Source organism: Mobula birostris, chromosome 15 (genome assembly GCF_030028105.1).
Source record: "Mobula birostris isolate sMobBir1 chromosome 15, sMobBir1.hap1, whole genome shotgun sequence".
Classification (NCBI taxonomy): Eukaryota; Metazoa; Chordata; class Chondrichthyes; order Myliobatiformes; family Myliobatidae; genus Mobula; species Mobula birostris.
Genome location: NC_092384.1, coordinates 1,466,100 through 1,483,057, shown reverse-complemented (window position 1 = coordinate 1,483,057; position 16,958 = coordinate 1,466,100). Strand labels below are relative to the sequence as shown.

The 16,958-nt window shown below is 47.3% G+C and overlaps 1 protein-coding gene across 2 annotated transcripts in view; it reads right to left on the bottom strand.

Annotated features, from left to right (window-relative positions):
- Positions 1-1,536: 1,536 nt before the first annotated feature.
- The window catches only part of ccdc102a (coiled-coil domain containing 102A), a 222,378-nt gene continuing 206,956 nt past the window's right edge, over positions 1,537-16,958 (bottom strand). For both annotated transcript variants that reach the window (XM_072279224.1, XM_072279225.1), the window contains exon 10: positions 1,537-3,046. In XM_072279224.1, the coding sequence (XP_072135325.1) occupies positions 2,926-3,046 (121 nt within the window). In that variant the 3' untranslated portion in view covers positions 1,537-2,925. The remainder of the gene's footprint in view (positions 3,047-16,958) is intronic.

The following is a 16,958-nucleotide window of genomic DNA, read 5'->3' as shown; positions in this document are numbered from 1 at the left end:
GTCCTACCCGGGATCATGTTCCACCAGACCCCACTCTCCACGGGATTGTGTTCACCAGGACCCCGCTCTTCCCAGGATCATGTTACACAGGGCCCGGCACTGCCCGGGATGGTGTTGCATGGGACCCCACTCTCCCCAGGACAGTGTTCCACAGGACCCCGCTTCTCACTGGGATCATGTTCCACAGGACCCCTCTCTCCTCAGGATGTGTTCCACAGGACCCTTCTCTCTATTGGATTGTGTTCCACCGATCCCTGCTCTCCCTGGGATATGTTCCACAGGACCCTGTCTCTCTGGGATGGTGTTCCACAGTACCCCGCACTCCCCAGGATAGTGGTCCATACCCCACACTCCCTGGGATGGTGTTACACAGAACCCTGTCTCTCTGGGATCGTGTTCCACAGGACCCCGCTCTCCCAGGGACCAGGTTTCACAGCACCCCGCTCTCTATGGCATATGTCCCACAGGACTCCGCTGTCCCTGCTAAACAGAACACCACCCATCCAGGATTGTGCTGCACAGCTCCCTGCTCTCTGTGGGATCTTGTTCTACAAGACTCCGCTCTTACCAGGATGTGTTCCTCAGGATACCACTCTCCCCAGGATCATGTTCCACAGGATACCACTCTCCCCGGGATAGTGTTTCACTGGACCCAGCTCTGCCCAAGATGTGTTCCACGGGACCCCACTCTCGCAGGGATCAGGGTCTACAGGATCCCGCTCTCCCCGGGATGTGTTGTACAAAGCACCGCTCTCCCCAGTGTGTGTTCCACAGGATCCTGCTCTCCCCTGGATCATGTTCCACAGGACCCCACACTCCCCAGGATGTCTTCCACAGGACCCCACTCTCCCTGGGATCTTACTGCACAGGACTCCGCTCTGCCTGGGATGATGTTCTACAGGACCCTGCTCTCCCCGGCATTGTGTTTCACTGGACCCCACTCTCTCTGGGATCGTGTTCCACAGGAATCCGCTGTCCCTGGGATCATGTTCCACAGTGGCCTTCATGTGGCCTTCTATATATTGGCGAGACCCAACGCAGACCTGGAGACCACTTTGCTGAACCCCTATGCTCTGTCCGCCAGAGAAAGGAGAATCTCCCAGTGGCCACACATTTTAATTCCACATCCCACTCCCATTCTGACATGTCTATCCACGGCCTCCTCTACCGTAAAGATGAAGCCACACTCAGGTTGGAGGAACAACACCTTATATTCCATCTGGGCAGCCTCCAACCTGATGGCATGAACATCGACTTCTTTAACTTCCGCTAACGCCCCACCTCCCCCTCGTACTCCATCTGTTATTTATTTTCATACACACATTCTTTCTCTCACTCTCCTTTTTCTCCCTCTGTCCCTCTGACTATACCCCTTGCCCATCCTCTGGGTCCCCCCCCCGGTTGTCTTTCTCCCCGGACCTCCTGCCCCATGATCCTCTCATATCCCCTTTGCCAATCACCTGTCCAGCTCTTGGCTCCATCCCTCCCCCTCCTGTCTTCTCCTATCATTTTGGATCCCCCCTCCCCCTCCCACTTTCAAATCCCTTACTCACTCTTCCTTCAGTTAGTCCTGACGAAGGGTCTCAGCCTGAAACGTCGACTGTACCTCTTCCTAGAGATGCTGCCTGGCCTGCTCACCAGCAACTTTGATGTGTCTTGCTTGATGTTCCACAGGAACCTGCTCTCTCTGGGATCGTGTTGCACAGGAATCTGCTCTCCCCGGGATCGTGTTGCACAGGTCCCTGCTCTCTCTGGGATCATGTTCCACAGGAATCTGCTCTCCCCGGGATCGTGTTCCACAGGTCCCGGCTCTGCCTGGGATGTGTTCCACAGGACCCCTCTCTCCCCCGGATTTGTTGCACAGGACCCTGCTCTCCCCGCGATCTTGTTGCATGGATCTCTACTCTCCCTGGGACCTTGTTCCACAGAACCCTGCTCTGCCCGGGATTTGTTGCACAGGTCCCTGCTTTCCCCAGGACCCTGTTGCACACCACCTAGCTATGCCTGGGATGTGTTCCACAGGACCTGGTACTCTCATAGATCGGGATTTGGTCCCACAGAACTGCACACTCATTGGGGTCTGATTGTATGGACCCCACTTCAACTGTGATCGGGTTCCACAAAACCCCACTCTCGCTGGGATGATTCTATGGGATCCAACTTTCACAGAGCCCTCACAGTTTCCCTTCCAATACAGATGTCCAATTGACCAGTTGTGCAGATGATGGATCAGGTCCTCAGGCACCACTCCAACTGATTACATTCCACAAGAGGCTCTCTGAAGGGTACCGTCTTAAAGAGAGCACTAGTTTCACTGCCATAATAAGCATTGTTTCCTTTAACAGGGTTGGAATATATTTCATTGAGACCTGGGCATTTATCCTGTTGATTTTTCTCACCATCTATGGTAATTATTGAACTCTCTACTTAATGTTGCCATTGAACATGTACCCACTCCTCTTTAAGGAACTGAATTCTGGAACAGAACTTACCTATGATCACATTCTCAGCATTTCAGTGACTGAGAAGACTGGTGGTCAGCCGTTAATCTGTTGATCTCACAGGATTCAGAGCTGGAGATACAATTACAGCTTATTATGCAGCTGAAGCAGTGAAAGGAATCACATAAATATTCTCCCTCATTCCCTCAGTACTCAGGTTTATAATAGAAAATTCATGTACTGTAAATATAGTTTACAGTGGGCAGTTGTTTGTATAAATATCTTGGAAAGAATACAAAGTCCATTATAGAAGTAGGTGACAGTTATGCTTATACAAAGGGAAGTTTCTCCAATGCTACGTTCCAGGATGTTCAGCCAGGTAACAGACAGCCGTGCCAGATCCTGATGCCAGTCTTGGCCTGTGACTTGCAAGAATGACAGTACAGTGACGCTCCCTCCTGCACACCAACTTTGCCACTGCTGCTTAAGGAATCTGTAACTGCAATAGCTCAGGGTCATCATCAAAGTCACTGCCGGTCTCACTGGGCTCATCTGGGCCAAAACAAGAGCTCCTTTTCCCAAAGACGGTCTGCTGTCTCCGTAACCTGCATGACAGAGAGAAAAAATCACTGCTGAAGACTGAACTGAACAGTACACCAACACGCATCGATTCCGCCTCCTCAGTGTGTACCGGACATCAATTCAACTTGAACACTGAAATATCAGAGTGCATTACAGTCAGACAGTAGATCACCGATGACAGTAATGTGGGCTCACATCGTTCATGTAATACAACTAGGTCCAAACAAATAAATGAAATTAGATGTGGCTGAAGAAGATTAGAGCCATGGATACCTTTCATATCAATGTATCCATCCAAATGTGTTTTAAACTTGGTGACTGTACCCATCTTTACCATTTTCCTCTAGGAGCTTGTTCCATGTACCCACCACCCTCTGAGTAGAAAAAAAAAGCCCCTCAGGTCCCCTTTAAATCTTTCTCCTCTTAACCTTAAACCTCAACCATCAGGATGTTGAACGTGAGGGGATAACTCCTCTCGCCTCATCAGTGAATGGTTCCCACAATCTACGGGCTCGCAGACTAGGCCTGCTGCTACTGACCATTGCACAGGGGTGGGTTAAACTGGAGTTGCAGGAGGGTGGGAACCAGTGTCAGAACAGATAATAGTGAGGCTGTGGAGACAGATGTTAAGAGCGCAGATAAAGTCAAGAATCAAAAGGTTGAGCGTGGTGGGACTAATGGGATAAATTGCATTATTTCAATGTAAGGAGTATTTTTAAAAAAGGCAGATGAGCTCAGGACACAAATCAACACATGGAATTATAATATTGCAGATATTAATGAGCTGGTTGCAAGAGGGGAAGGAATTCTGGGGTTCCATCGTTTTAGATGTGATACAGCGGGAGGGATGGTGCTACCAGTCAGGGAAAATGTCATAGCAGTGTTCAGTCAGAACAGACAATAAAACTTGTCGAGTGAGGCTTCGTGTGTGGAACTAAGGAATAAGAAAGGTATGACCATGTTCATGAGGCTATAATATAGACCACACAATAGTCCACAGGATTTATAGGAACAAATTTGTAGAGAGATCACAGACTGTTGCGAGAAGCACAAAGTTGTGATAGTAGGTGACTTTAACTTTCCCGAAATTGACTGGGACTCCCATACTGTAAAAGAACTTGATGGGATAGAGTTTGTCAAATGTGCTCAGGAAAGTTTCCATAATTGTTAGATAAAAGACCCAAGAGAGAGTGCGATACTTTATCTCTTATTAGGGAGTGAAACAGGGTGGGTGACAGAAGACTGTGTAGGGGAACACTTTGCATCTAGTGATCATAATGCCATTTGCTTCAAAGTAATTACAGAAAAGGTTACGCCTGGTCCTTGGGTTGACATTCTAAATTGAAGAAACGCCAATTTTGATGTTATCAGAAAGGATCTGGTAAGTGTGGATTGGGACAGGCTGTTTCCTGGCAAAGGTATACTTGGTAAGTGGGAGGCCTTCAAAAGTGAAACTTTGAGAGTACAAACCTTGTATGTGTCTGTCGGAATAAAAGGTAAAGATAAAACATTTAAGGAATCTTCATTTTGAGGTATGTTCAGGGATCAGTGCTGCTGTTGTCGTCTATACCAACAACCTGGTTAATAATGTAGTTAACTGGATCAGCAAATTTGCCAACGACACCAACATTGGGGGTGCAGTGAACAGAGAGGAAAACCATGAAAGCTTGCAGCTGAATCCCGACCAGCTGGGAAAACAGGCTGAAAAATGGCAGATGACACTTAATACATACAAGTGTGAGGTGTTGCACTTTGCAGGACCAACCAGCGTGGGTTTTACACAGTGAACGGTAGGGCTCTGAGGAGTGCGGTAAAACAAAGGGATCTGGGAATAGAGGTCCATAATTCATTACAAGTGCTGTCACAGGCATACAGGGTCATAAAGAAAGCTTTTGGCACATTGGTCTTTACAGATCAAAGTATTCAATACAGGAGTTGGGATGATATGCTGAAATTGTAGAAGACATTGGTGAGGTCTAATTTGGAATATTGTGCGCAGTTTTGGTCAACTACCTGTAGGAAAGATGTAACTAAGATTGAAAGAGTACAGAGAAAATTTACAAGGATGTTGCCAGGATTGGAGGACCTGAATTTTAAGGAAAGATTGAATATCTTATTCCATTGAATGCAGAAGATTGAAGGGAGATCTGATAGAGGTATACAAAATTGTGACACTGCAGATAGGGTAAATGCAAGCAGGCTTTTTCCACTGAAGTTAGGTGAGAGTGCAACTAGGTCAAGGGGTTAGGAGTGAAAGGTGAAATGTTTAAGGGGAACGTGAAGGGAAATTTCACTTAGAGAAGGTGGTGAGAGTGTGGAACAAACTGCCAGCACAAGTGGTGGATGCGATTTTGATTTCAACATTTAAGAGAAGTTTGAATAAGTACATGGACAGGAAGGGTATGAATGGCTATGGCCTGGGTACAAGTCGATAGGACTAGGCAGTTTTAAATAGCTTGGCACAGACTAGATGCGCAGAGGGGCCTGTTTTTGTGCTGTAGTCTTCTATGACTCTTCCTGTTCTCAATATTTATTCCTTCTTTCTTTATTATTATTATTCATTTTTTTCTCTCATATTTGTGCAGTTTGTTGTTTGCCCATCCTGTAGGGGGTGGTCTTTCACTGATTCTATTGTGTTTCTTGGTTTTACTGTGCATGCTCGCAAGGAAACAAATCTTGGGGTTGTATCCGGTGCCTTCCAGGACGTCTAGGTGTGACCTGAATAGCCGCAGTACTCACTATGGATACGATTAAGTATTCCCATTACAGCCTGTTACAGCTAAAAAGCACAACTACTTCCAAGGTCAGTACAGTCAACAAAGATGCCTTAAAGCATTTAAACGAACTATCGCTGCTTAAACCAAACCAAGAGCCGTGGATGAACCAGGAGGTGCGTCGTCTGCTGAAGGCTAGATCTGTGGCATTCATATCTGGCAACCCAGGCCTGTACCAGAAAAACAGGTATGATTTGTGGAGGGCTATTTCAAGGGCAAAGAGACAATTTCAAACGAGGTCGGAGGTGATATCAGATGCACGGCAACTCTGGCAGGGTCTGCAAGCAACACACATCAAAATTGCTGGTGAATGCAGCAGGCCAGGCAGCATCTCTAGGAAGAGGTACAGTCGACGTTTCGGGCCGAGACCCTTCGTCAGGACTAACTGAAGGAAGAGTGAGTAAGAGATTTGAAAGTGGGATGGGGAGGGGGAGATCCAAAATGATAGGAGAAGACAGGAGGGGGAGGGATGGAGCCAAGAGCTGGACAGGTGATTGGCAAAAGGGATACGAGAGGATCATGGGACAGGAGGCCCGGGGAGAAAGACAAGGGGGAGGGGGGAAAATCCAGAGGATGGGCAAGGGGTCCTAAAGCCAACTGGAGTAAGTTGGCGGCAGAGGCACGTTCCAAGAAAGGATATATGGCTGTGATAGCGAGTCTGAGTCAAAATGTGGTCTGCAACACATTACTTCCCACAAAGTGAAACCCAACTGTATGAATGGCAGCAATGCTTCACTACCAGATGAACTCAACACCTTCTGTGCACGCTTTGAAAGGGAGAACACAACTACAGCTGTGGAAGTTCCCACTTGCTTCAAAAAGGCAACAATTATACCAGTGCCTAAGAAGAATAATGTGCACTGCTTTAATGATTATCGCCCAGTAGCACTCACATCAACAGTGATGAAATGCTTTGAGAGGTTGGTTATGACTGGACATTATTCCTGCCTCAGCAAGGACCTGGACGCATTGCAATTTGCTTATTGCCACAACAGGTCAACGGCAGACGCAATCTCAATGGCTCTTCACACAGCCTTAGACCACCTGGACAACACAAACACCTACGTCAGGATGCTGTTCATTGACAATAGCTCAGCATTTGATACCATCGTTCCCACAATCCTGATTGATAAGTTGCAGAACCTGGGCCTCTGTACTTGTCTCTGCAATTGGATTCTCGACTTCCTAACCGGAAGACCACAGTCTGTGTGGATTGGTGATAACATATCCTCTTTGCTGACGATCAACACTGGCGCACCTCAGGGGTGTGTGCTTAGCCCACTGCTCTACTCTCTATATACCCATGACTGTGTGTCTAGGCATAGCTCAAATACCATCTACAAATTTGCTGACGATACAACCAATGTAGGTAGAATCTCAGGTGGTGACAAGAGGGCGTACAGGAGTGAGATGTGCCAACTAGTGGAATGGTATCACAGCAACAACCTGGCACTCAACGTCAGTAAGACGAAAGAGCTGATTGTGTACTTCAGGAAGGGTAAGATGAAGGAACAGATATCAATCCTCATAGAGGGATCAGAAGTGGAGAGAGTGAGCAGCTTCAAGTTCCTCAGTGTCAAGATCTCTGAGGATCTCACCTGGTCCCAACATATTGTTGTAGTCATAAAGAAGGCAAGACAGCAGCTATACTTTGTTAGGAATTTGAAGAGATTTGGCATGTCAACAAATACACTCAAAAACTTCTATAGATGTACCGTGGAGAGCATTCTGACAGGCTGCACCACTGTCTGGTATGGAAGGGCTACTGCACAGGACCGAGAGAAGCTGCAGAAGGTTGTAAATCTAGTCAGCTCCATCTTGGGCACTAGCCTACAAAGTACCCAGGACATCTTCAGGGAGCAGTGTCTCAGAAAGGCAGCGTCCATTATTAAGGACCTCCAGCACTCAGGACATGCCCTTTTCTCTCTGTTACCATCAGGTAGGAGGTACAGAAGCCTGAAGGCACACACTCAGTGATTCAGGGACAGCTTCTTCTCCTCTGCCATCTGATTCCCAAATGGACATTGAAGCTTTGGACACTACCTCACTTTTTTTTAACATATAGTATTTCTGTTTTTGCACATTTTAAACCTCTTAGGGCCTGCAATCTCCTGCACAGCTTCTGCTCAGGCTCCAGGAATTATGCCAACATTCATTTTGCAATGTTAATACCATATGTTTAGACATCACTGAGCTCCTAAAGGGTGTTGAAGCCCATGACCAATGACTGGTTGCCTGTACGTGTTCAGTGAAAGAACAGGATGATCATACAGGACTGCCCATTAAATGGCTCATACAGCACTCAAACTGTTACTCACATTCATTCCCTTAAGCACAGGTGCACAGAAAGCTCAAGCACTTCCGGAGATGCAGCAGGGACTATCACAAAACTGATCAATGCTGAAAGTGAACCGATCAGGGCAGCTAGCTAAGGAAAAGGGAATTAATATCAGTCTCAAAGGCTTTGTTAGCTCAATGATCAAGGTAATGAAGGAATCTTCAGACAGCAGTTTGCAATGAGTCAGCATGTTGTGGTGTTATCTTTGGAGCTTCTACCCTGCTGGTTTAAGACTGCTGACTGGTTCCTTAGAGTGATAAGATGACTGCACAATCTATCTCGTTATGATGTTGCACCTTATCGTCTACCTGCACTGAATTTTCTCTGTAGTTGTTGCACTTTATTCTGCATTCTGTTAGTTCTACCTTGTACTAGCTGAATGCAATGTGTAATGATCTGACCTGAATGAACAGTATGCAAGACAAACTTTTCTCTGTATCTCAGTACATGTGACTAAAATAAACTACTTCCAATTCTCACACACGTGGTAAACATGGGGATCCTCCTCACACCATGCACTGGGAATTAGACTCTCTCCTCCCCATTCACGTTCTCTGCCTGAGTATTCATGGCATGCATTTCCTGTAGTTTAGCAGATTAATTCCTGGATCAACAGATCAGTGTGATAGGACCTGGTGAAGTAGGATGCCACAAGATGCTGAAAATAAAAAGCACTGCAGATGCTAGAGATTTGGTTGTGATGAAGCTCTTAAACCTGATAATTTAGCAGCTTCTCTTCCATGTCCTAATGAATATTTCCAGTATCTTTTACTTTACCGCACAGGTTGTCTTGTGTCTGTGTAGCCTTTCTAGGGAACCCACAGCACATTTGTCAGCAAGCAAGTTGTCAGATTCAGATCCAGCTATGACCATGCACAAGGTTGCACTGTGAATGAGAAAGTGACTAAACAGTATAAGCAAACATGGTAGCAGGAGGTAATGATTTCCAGCTCATCGACACCTCTCTATTGCAGATCTCAGGCTCATCAGGAGAGTCACGAATGTCCGCATGCATTGGTAGCAAAGGAAGAAGCATGAGCAGACAAGTAGCTCCATATTCAGCAAGATCAACATGTAGACCACGAGTCTTATCTCCCCTTTGATGTCCAGTTCCGCAGCATGATGAAAATCATGGAACCCAGCCTTAACCACTCTCAGAGACTGAGCATCTACATGGAGAGATTTCCCACTGCCTTAGTCCCACCACCAACCCTTCTCCTTAGACCTCGTTTTGTGATATCTCAGAAGAGGGAACAGCTCTCCAGAGAGAATGTTTTGGTGAGAGGAGAGTTTCAGTCAGGGACAGGAGATCCCAAGAAGATATTTCTTCACCCAAGTAACAGTAAAAATGGTTGTGGAATTCTCGTTCACGGAAGACAGCTGGGGCCAAGTCAAGTCACGGAATGTTGAAGGAAGGAGGAACAGGGGCCTGCAATAATGCAACTGTGATCATGTAGGTGGCAGAGTAGGACTGAAGGAGAAAACAGCCTCCTCCACTAGTAATCCCTGTTTCTAAGAAGGGTTCAGATCCTGTAGGCAGAGCTCAAGGATCCAGGGAACCAGGACTCAACAGGTGGTATTTTTAGGATGATTGCCAGTGCACATATTAACAAGTATTAAGAAGCATGGGCAGCAAGGGCTTTAGCTGAAGAGATAATGCAGCAGCGCAGCCTCTGGACTTCTAAGGAACCGGAAACGTTTCTTGAGCAGGTGGGACCTGCACAGATCAGACTGCTCACACCTCAGTAGGGTTGGGACCAGTATCATTACTGTAAGGTTTGCCATGGCTATCAGGATAGGCTTGAACTAGGGGATGGGAAATCTCAGATTCCTCAGAAGAAGAGAGACAAGGCAAGAAGGGGAAGTTACAAAATAAATATAACTAGACGGCAAAAGCCAAGTAAAAAGGCAAATGGAGACCATGTACAGAAAGATGTTAAAACAAAATTAAAAGTAGCTAGTAAATGATTTAAACAGAAGGAAAAAGGTATAATCTATTTACAGTACAGAAACACAACTACAGTGTAACTACAGCTGGGGTGAAATATATAAGGACATTTAATATTTAGAAAAGTCAGGAAAAAAGGTAAAAGGGGCAACATAGCACAAATTAATATAGAGATCAGTATGGTGGTGAGAATTAATCTTGTTTTCTTGGATCATGAAGTACAGTTATATTCATCATCGGTCAAGCTGAGAAAGCAATGGTCAGGAAACATTGTTGGTAGTTAATTTTAGGGCACTAAATACTACTTGTAATATTCATTGTGGCATAAATCAATAGATCTGAGATATGTGACAAGGGTGATACAGTGACCTTTGTTACTGACTAACAGGGTTTTCACATACTTGTAGAACGCCTTGATGTTTTCCTTTACCATAATCGCCAAGGCCTTCTCACGTCTCCTTCCAGCTCTCTTAAGTCCATTCTTAAGTTCCTTCCTGGCTAGACTTGCAACTCTTTAGAGCTCTCAGAGAGTTATAGAGAAGTACAACACAGAAACAGGCCCTTCAGCCCATCTAGCTCATGCCGAAAACCATTTAAACTGCTTACACCAAATGACCTGCGCTGGGAGCTTTGCCCTCCATATCCCTACAATCCATGTACCTATCCAAACTTACCTTAAACATTGAAATCGAGCTTGCATGCACCACTTGTGCTGGCAGCTCAATCCACACTCTCACAGCCCTCTGAGTGAAGAAGTTTCCCCTTATGTTCCCCTTAAACAACTCACCTTTCATTCTTAAGCAATGTTCCCTGGTTATAATCCCACCAAAACTCAGTGGAAAAAGCCTGCTTGCATTAACCCTATCTATACTACTCATAATTTTGCATACCTCGATTAAATCTCGAGACCTGGCAACATCCTTGTAAATTTTTCTTTGCACTCGTTCAACCTTGTTTACATCTTTCCTGTAGGTAGGTGAACAAAACATCACAAAATACTCCTAATTAGGTCTCAATAACGTCTTATACAACTTCAACATAACATCCCATCTTCTGTACTCAACATATTGATTTATGAAGGTCAATGTGCCAAAAGCTTTCTTTATGACCATATCTACCTGTGACATCCCTTTCAACAAATTATGTATCTGTTTCAGCTGATTTTTCCAGCTGATGCAGACCCCTCTGCAAGCCACAATAGCCTTTCTCGCTATCCACTGCACCCCCAGTACTGGTGTCACCTGCAAATCTGCTGATCCAGTTACCCACATCATCATCCAGATCACTGACGTAGATGACAAACAGCAAAGAACCCAGCACCGATCCCTGCCGCACACCAATAGTCACAGGCTTCCACTCAGACAGGCTACCCTCTACGATCATTCTCTGGCTTCTCCCACAAAGTCAAGGTCTAATTCAATTTACCACCTCATCCTGAATACCAAGCGACTGATCCTTCCCGACCAGCCTCCCATGTGAGACCTTGTCAAATACCTTACTAAAGTCAATGTAGATAATACCCACTGCCTTGCCTTCATCCACTTTCCTGCTAACTTCCTTGATAAACTCCAGAAGATTGGTTGGACAAGACCTATCACAAACAAAACCATGCTGACTATTCTTTATCAGTCCATGTCTATCCAAATACTTATATATCTGGTCCCTCAGAATACCTTCCAATAACTTTCCCACTACTGATGTTTGACTCACCTGTCTATAACTCCCTGGTTTCTGTTTAGAGCCTTTTTTAAACAGTGGAACAATATTGGCTATCCTCCAATCCTCTGGTAGCTCCCCTGTCGCTAAGAATGTTTTAAATACAGGTATCTCTGCACAATGCCTGACCATTTCTTCCTAAACCTTAAGTATGGCTGTCTTCCTCTTGACTAGATATTCCACATCTGTTGTCAACCAGGGTTTTTCACCATACCATCCTGTCTCAATGGGACAAACCTATAGAAAATCCCATACAAGTACTCTCATAACATCTTCCACATTTCCAACTTGCAGTTCCCTGAGTGCAACTTTCCCTAATTTATGCCTCCAAATATTATAATTCACCCTCCTCCAATTAAACATTTTCCTATTGTGTCTGCTCCTACCCTTGTCCAAGGCCATAGGGAGTTGTGGCCACTGTCTCTGAAATGCTCACCCCACTGAGAGAACTGACACTCGATCTGATTCATTGCCCAGCACTGGATCCAGCATGGTCACACCTCTACTTGACTAATCGGACACATTCTGTCCCATCTACACCACTTGCACTAAGGAGGTTCCAATTAATAGAAGGGAAGATGAAGTCCCCCATGACAACAACCCAGTTATTTTGGTACCTTTCCAAAATCTGCCTCCCTATCTGAATAGTCATCATTTCAGTTGCCTTTGAGGGGCTCTAAAGAATAGGGCCAATAGAGTGATTGCTCCCATCCTGCTTCTGACTTCCACCACTGCTGACTCAGTAAACAATCACTCCATGATGTCAACACGAGGAAATCTGCAGATGCTGCAATTTCAAGCAACACACATAGAAGTTGCTGGTGAACGCAGCAGGCCAGGCAGCATCTCTACGAAGAGGTACAGTCGACGTTTCGGGCCGAGATCCTTCGTCAGGACTAACTGAAAGAAGAGCTAGTAAGAGATTTGAAAGTGGGAGGGGGAGGGGGAGAGGAGGGGGTCCTTCCTTTCCATAGCTTAAAATTATTCCTGATTAGCAAAGCCAAGCTCCATCACTTTTATATCTCAGCCTGTCCCTTTTGAAAGTTCTAAATTGGTGGTGGAGTGGTTGATTGCATGGAAGGATGTTGGAGATTGCAACGGTTCATTGACAGGATTCAGAGCCGGGCTGAGAAATGGCAGATGGAGTTCAACCTAGAAAAGTGTGAAGTGATTCACTTTGGAAGGTTAAATTTTAAGGCAGAATATAGGGTTAATGTAAGGATTCTTGGCAGTGTTCAGGAACAGAGGGATCATGGGGTCCACATTCATAGATTACTCAAATCCTCTATAAGGTGACATGGTAGCATGATGCTTAGCACAAGCTTTACTGTACAGGTGACACAGGTTCAATTCCCGCCACTGCCTGTAAGGAGTTTGCACATTCTCCCTCTGACCATGTGGGTTTCCTCTGGAGCTCCAGTTTCCTCCCACAGTCCAAAGACGTACTGGTTGGTAGGCTGTAAGTTGTCTCGTGATTAGGCTAGGACTGAATTGAGGGATTGCTGGGCCACGTGGCTCTAAGGGCGAAGGGCCTGTTCCGCACTTTATCTCAATAAATAAAAAAAATTTTAAAAGGTGCCACGCATGAGGACTCCTGAGTCCTTTTGCACCTCTGCTGCTTGAACCTTCTCCCCACTTAGATAATAGTCTTCACTATTGTTCCGTTTACCAAAATGCATTATCATACATTTCCCAACACTCCATTCCACATGTCACTTTTTTGCCCATTGTCTAAGTCCTGCTGCAATCGCATTGCTTCCTCAGCACAACCTACCCTCCACCTATATTCGTATCATTGCAAACTTTGCCACTAAGCCATCAATTCCATTATCCAAGTCAATAACAATATGAAAAATAGCAGCGCTAGTACTGACCCCTGAGGAACACCACTAGTCACTGGCAGCCAACCAGAAAAGGCCCCCTTTATTCCCACTCACTGCCTCCTGCCTGTCAGCCATTTCTCTATCCATGTCAGTATCTTCCCTGTAATGCCATAGAATTCTATCTTGTTAAGCAGCCTTATGTGTGGCACCTTATCAAATGCCTTCTGAAAATCCGAGTAAATGACATCCACTGCCTCTCCTTTGTCCATCCTGCTTGTATCCCTCAAAGCACTTTAACAGGTTTGTCAGGCAAGATATTCCTTTACAGAAACCATACTGACTTTGACTTAATTTTATCATTAGTCTCCAAGTATCCTGAAACCACATCCTTAATAACAGACTCCAGCACTTTCCCTAACAACTGAGGCTAGGCTATCTGGCCTATAATTTCCCTCCTTTTGCCTTCCTCCTTTCTTAAAGAGTGGAGTGATAGTTGCAATCTTCCAGTCCTCTGGGATTACGCCAGAATCAAGTCATTCTTGAAAGATCATGACCAATGCAGCTGTTTTCTCTTCAGCAACCTCTCAGGACTCTGGGATGTAGTCTATCTGGCCCAAGTGACTTATCCATCTTAACACCTTCGAGCCTGCCTACCAACTGCTCCTTTATGCAATTATTTAATAAGGGAACCATAGACCAGTAAGTCTTACGTCAGTAGTAGAGAACTTTTTAGGGAATTCTTAGGGATAGGATTTATGAGAATTGTGGAAAACTACAGCCTGATCAGAGAAAGAGAGCACAGATTTAGATGGAGCAGGTCGTGCCTTGATTGAAATTTTTTGGTGAGGTGCTGAGGGCAATTCATGAAGGTGGAGCTGTGGATGTTGTCTACATTGATTTTAGCAAGGTGTTTGACAAGGCCCCTCCTGGAAGGATCATCCAGAAGACTAAGATGTATGGGATCAATGGTGAATTGGCTTGACCACAGGAGACAGACAGCAGTGCTCAAAGGGACTTATTGTAGCTGGAGGTCTTGCGTGGCACCTTGTCTAAGGCCTTTTGAAAATCCAAGTACACCGCAACAACCGATTCTCTTTTGTCTATCCTGCTTGTTATTTCTTCAAAGAATTTCAACAGATTTGTCAGACAAGATTTTCCCTTGAGGAAACCTGGCTGACTAAGGCCTATTTTATCATGTGCTTCAAAGCACCCAGAGACCTCATTCTTAATAATCGACTTCAACATCTTCCCAACCATTGCAGTCAGACTAACTGGTCTAGAGTACCCTTTCTCCTGAAAACATACACTCAATGATTCAGGAACAACATCTTTCCCTCTGCCATCCAATTTCTGTACATACATCGAACCCATGAACACTACCACACCACTCCCTCGCTCTCCACACCACTCCCTTGCTCTCCACACCACTCCCTCGCTCTCCACAACACTCTCTCGCTCTCCACACCCCTCCCTCGCTCTCCACACCCCTCCCTCGCTCTCCTCACTCCCTCGCTCTCCACAACACTCTCGCTCTCCACACCCCTCCCTCGCTCTCCACAACACTCTCGCTCTCCACACCCCTCCCTCGCTCTCCACAACACTCTCTCGCTCTCCTCACCCCTCCCTCGCTCTCCACAACACTCTCTCGCTCTCCACACCCCTCCCTCGCTCTCCACACCCCTCCCTCGCTCTCCTCACCCCTCCCTCGCTCTCCACACCCCTCCCTCGCTCTCTACAACACTCTCTTGCTCTCCTCACCCCTCCCTCGTTCTCCACACATCTTCCTCGCTCTCCTCACCCCTCCCTTGCTCTCCTCACCACTCCCTCGCTCTCCACACCCCTCTCTCTCTCTCCTTACCTCTCCCTCGCTCTCCACACCCCTCCCTCGCTCTCCTCACCACTCCCTCGCTCTCCTCACCACTCCCTCGCTCTCCACACCCTCCCTCGCTCTCCACACCACTCCCTCGCTCTCCACACCACTCCCTCGCTCTCCACATCACTCTCTTGCTCTCCTCACCCTTCCTCGCTCTCCACACATCTTCCTCGCTCTCCACACATCTTCCTCGCTCTCCACACCCCTCCCTCGCTCTCCACACCACTCCCTCGCTCTCCTCACCCCTCCCTCGCTCTCCTCACCCCTCCCTCGCTCTCCACACCCCTCCCTCGCTCTCTACAACACTCTCTTGCTCTCCTCACCCCTCCCTCGTTCTCCACACATCTTCCTCGCTCTCCTCACCCCTCCCTTGCTCTCCTCACCACTCCCTCGCTCTCTCTCTCCTTACCTCTCCCTCGCTCTCCACACCCCTCCCTCGCTCTCCTCACCACTCCCTCGCTCTCCTCACCACTCCCTTGCTCTCCACACCCCTCTCTCTCTCTCCTTACCTCTCCCTCGCTCTCCACACCCCTCCCTCGCTCTCCTCACCACTCCCTCGCTCTCCACACCCCTCTCTCTCTCTCCTTACCTCTCCCTCGCTCTCCACACCCCTCCCTCGCTCTCCACAGCCCTCCCTCGCTCTCCGCACCCCTCCCTCGCTTTCCTCACCTCTCCCTCACTCTCCACACCCCACCTTCGCTCTCCTCACCCTCCCTCGCTCTCCACACCACTCCCTCGCTCTCCACACCACTCCCTCGCTCTCCACATCACTCTCTTCCTCTCCTCACCCCTCCTCGCTCTCCACACATCTTCCTCGCTCTCCACACCCCTCCCTCGCTCTCCACACCCCTCCCTCGCTCTCCACACCCCTCCCTCGCTCTCCTCACCCCACCCTCGCTCTCCACACCCCTCCCTCGCTCTCCACACCCCTCCCTCGCTCTCCACACCCCTCCCTCGCTCTCCACACCCCACCCTCTCTCTCCACACCGGTCCCTCGCTCTGCACACCGGTCCCTCGCTCTCTACAGCCCTCCCTCGCTTTCCTCACCTCTCCCTCGCTTTCAACACCTCTCCCTCGCTCTCCAACCCCTCCCTCGCTCTCTCCTCACCTCTCCCTTGCTCTCCACAGCCCTCCCTGGCTCTCCACAGCCCTCCCTGGCTCTCTGCACCCCTCCCTCACTCTTCGCACCCCTCCCTCATCCGTCCCTCGCTCTCCGCACCCCTCCCTCGCTCTCCTCACCTCTCCCTCGCTCTCCAGCCTTGGAAAGAAACCTGAGAGAAAGTTTTGTTGTCCATACTGCCTGGAAATCCTGTGTCTCTGGCAGTTCTATGAAGGGACAGTGTGATATACTGTCAATAGTCGGGGCTAACAGAAGGTAGATTTTGTAATGACACTCAGTTTAGGATCTCAACAATGATGAAAATTGGTGATAAATTTGGCTATACAAACAATCTGCTGGAGGA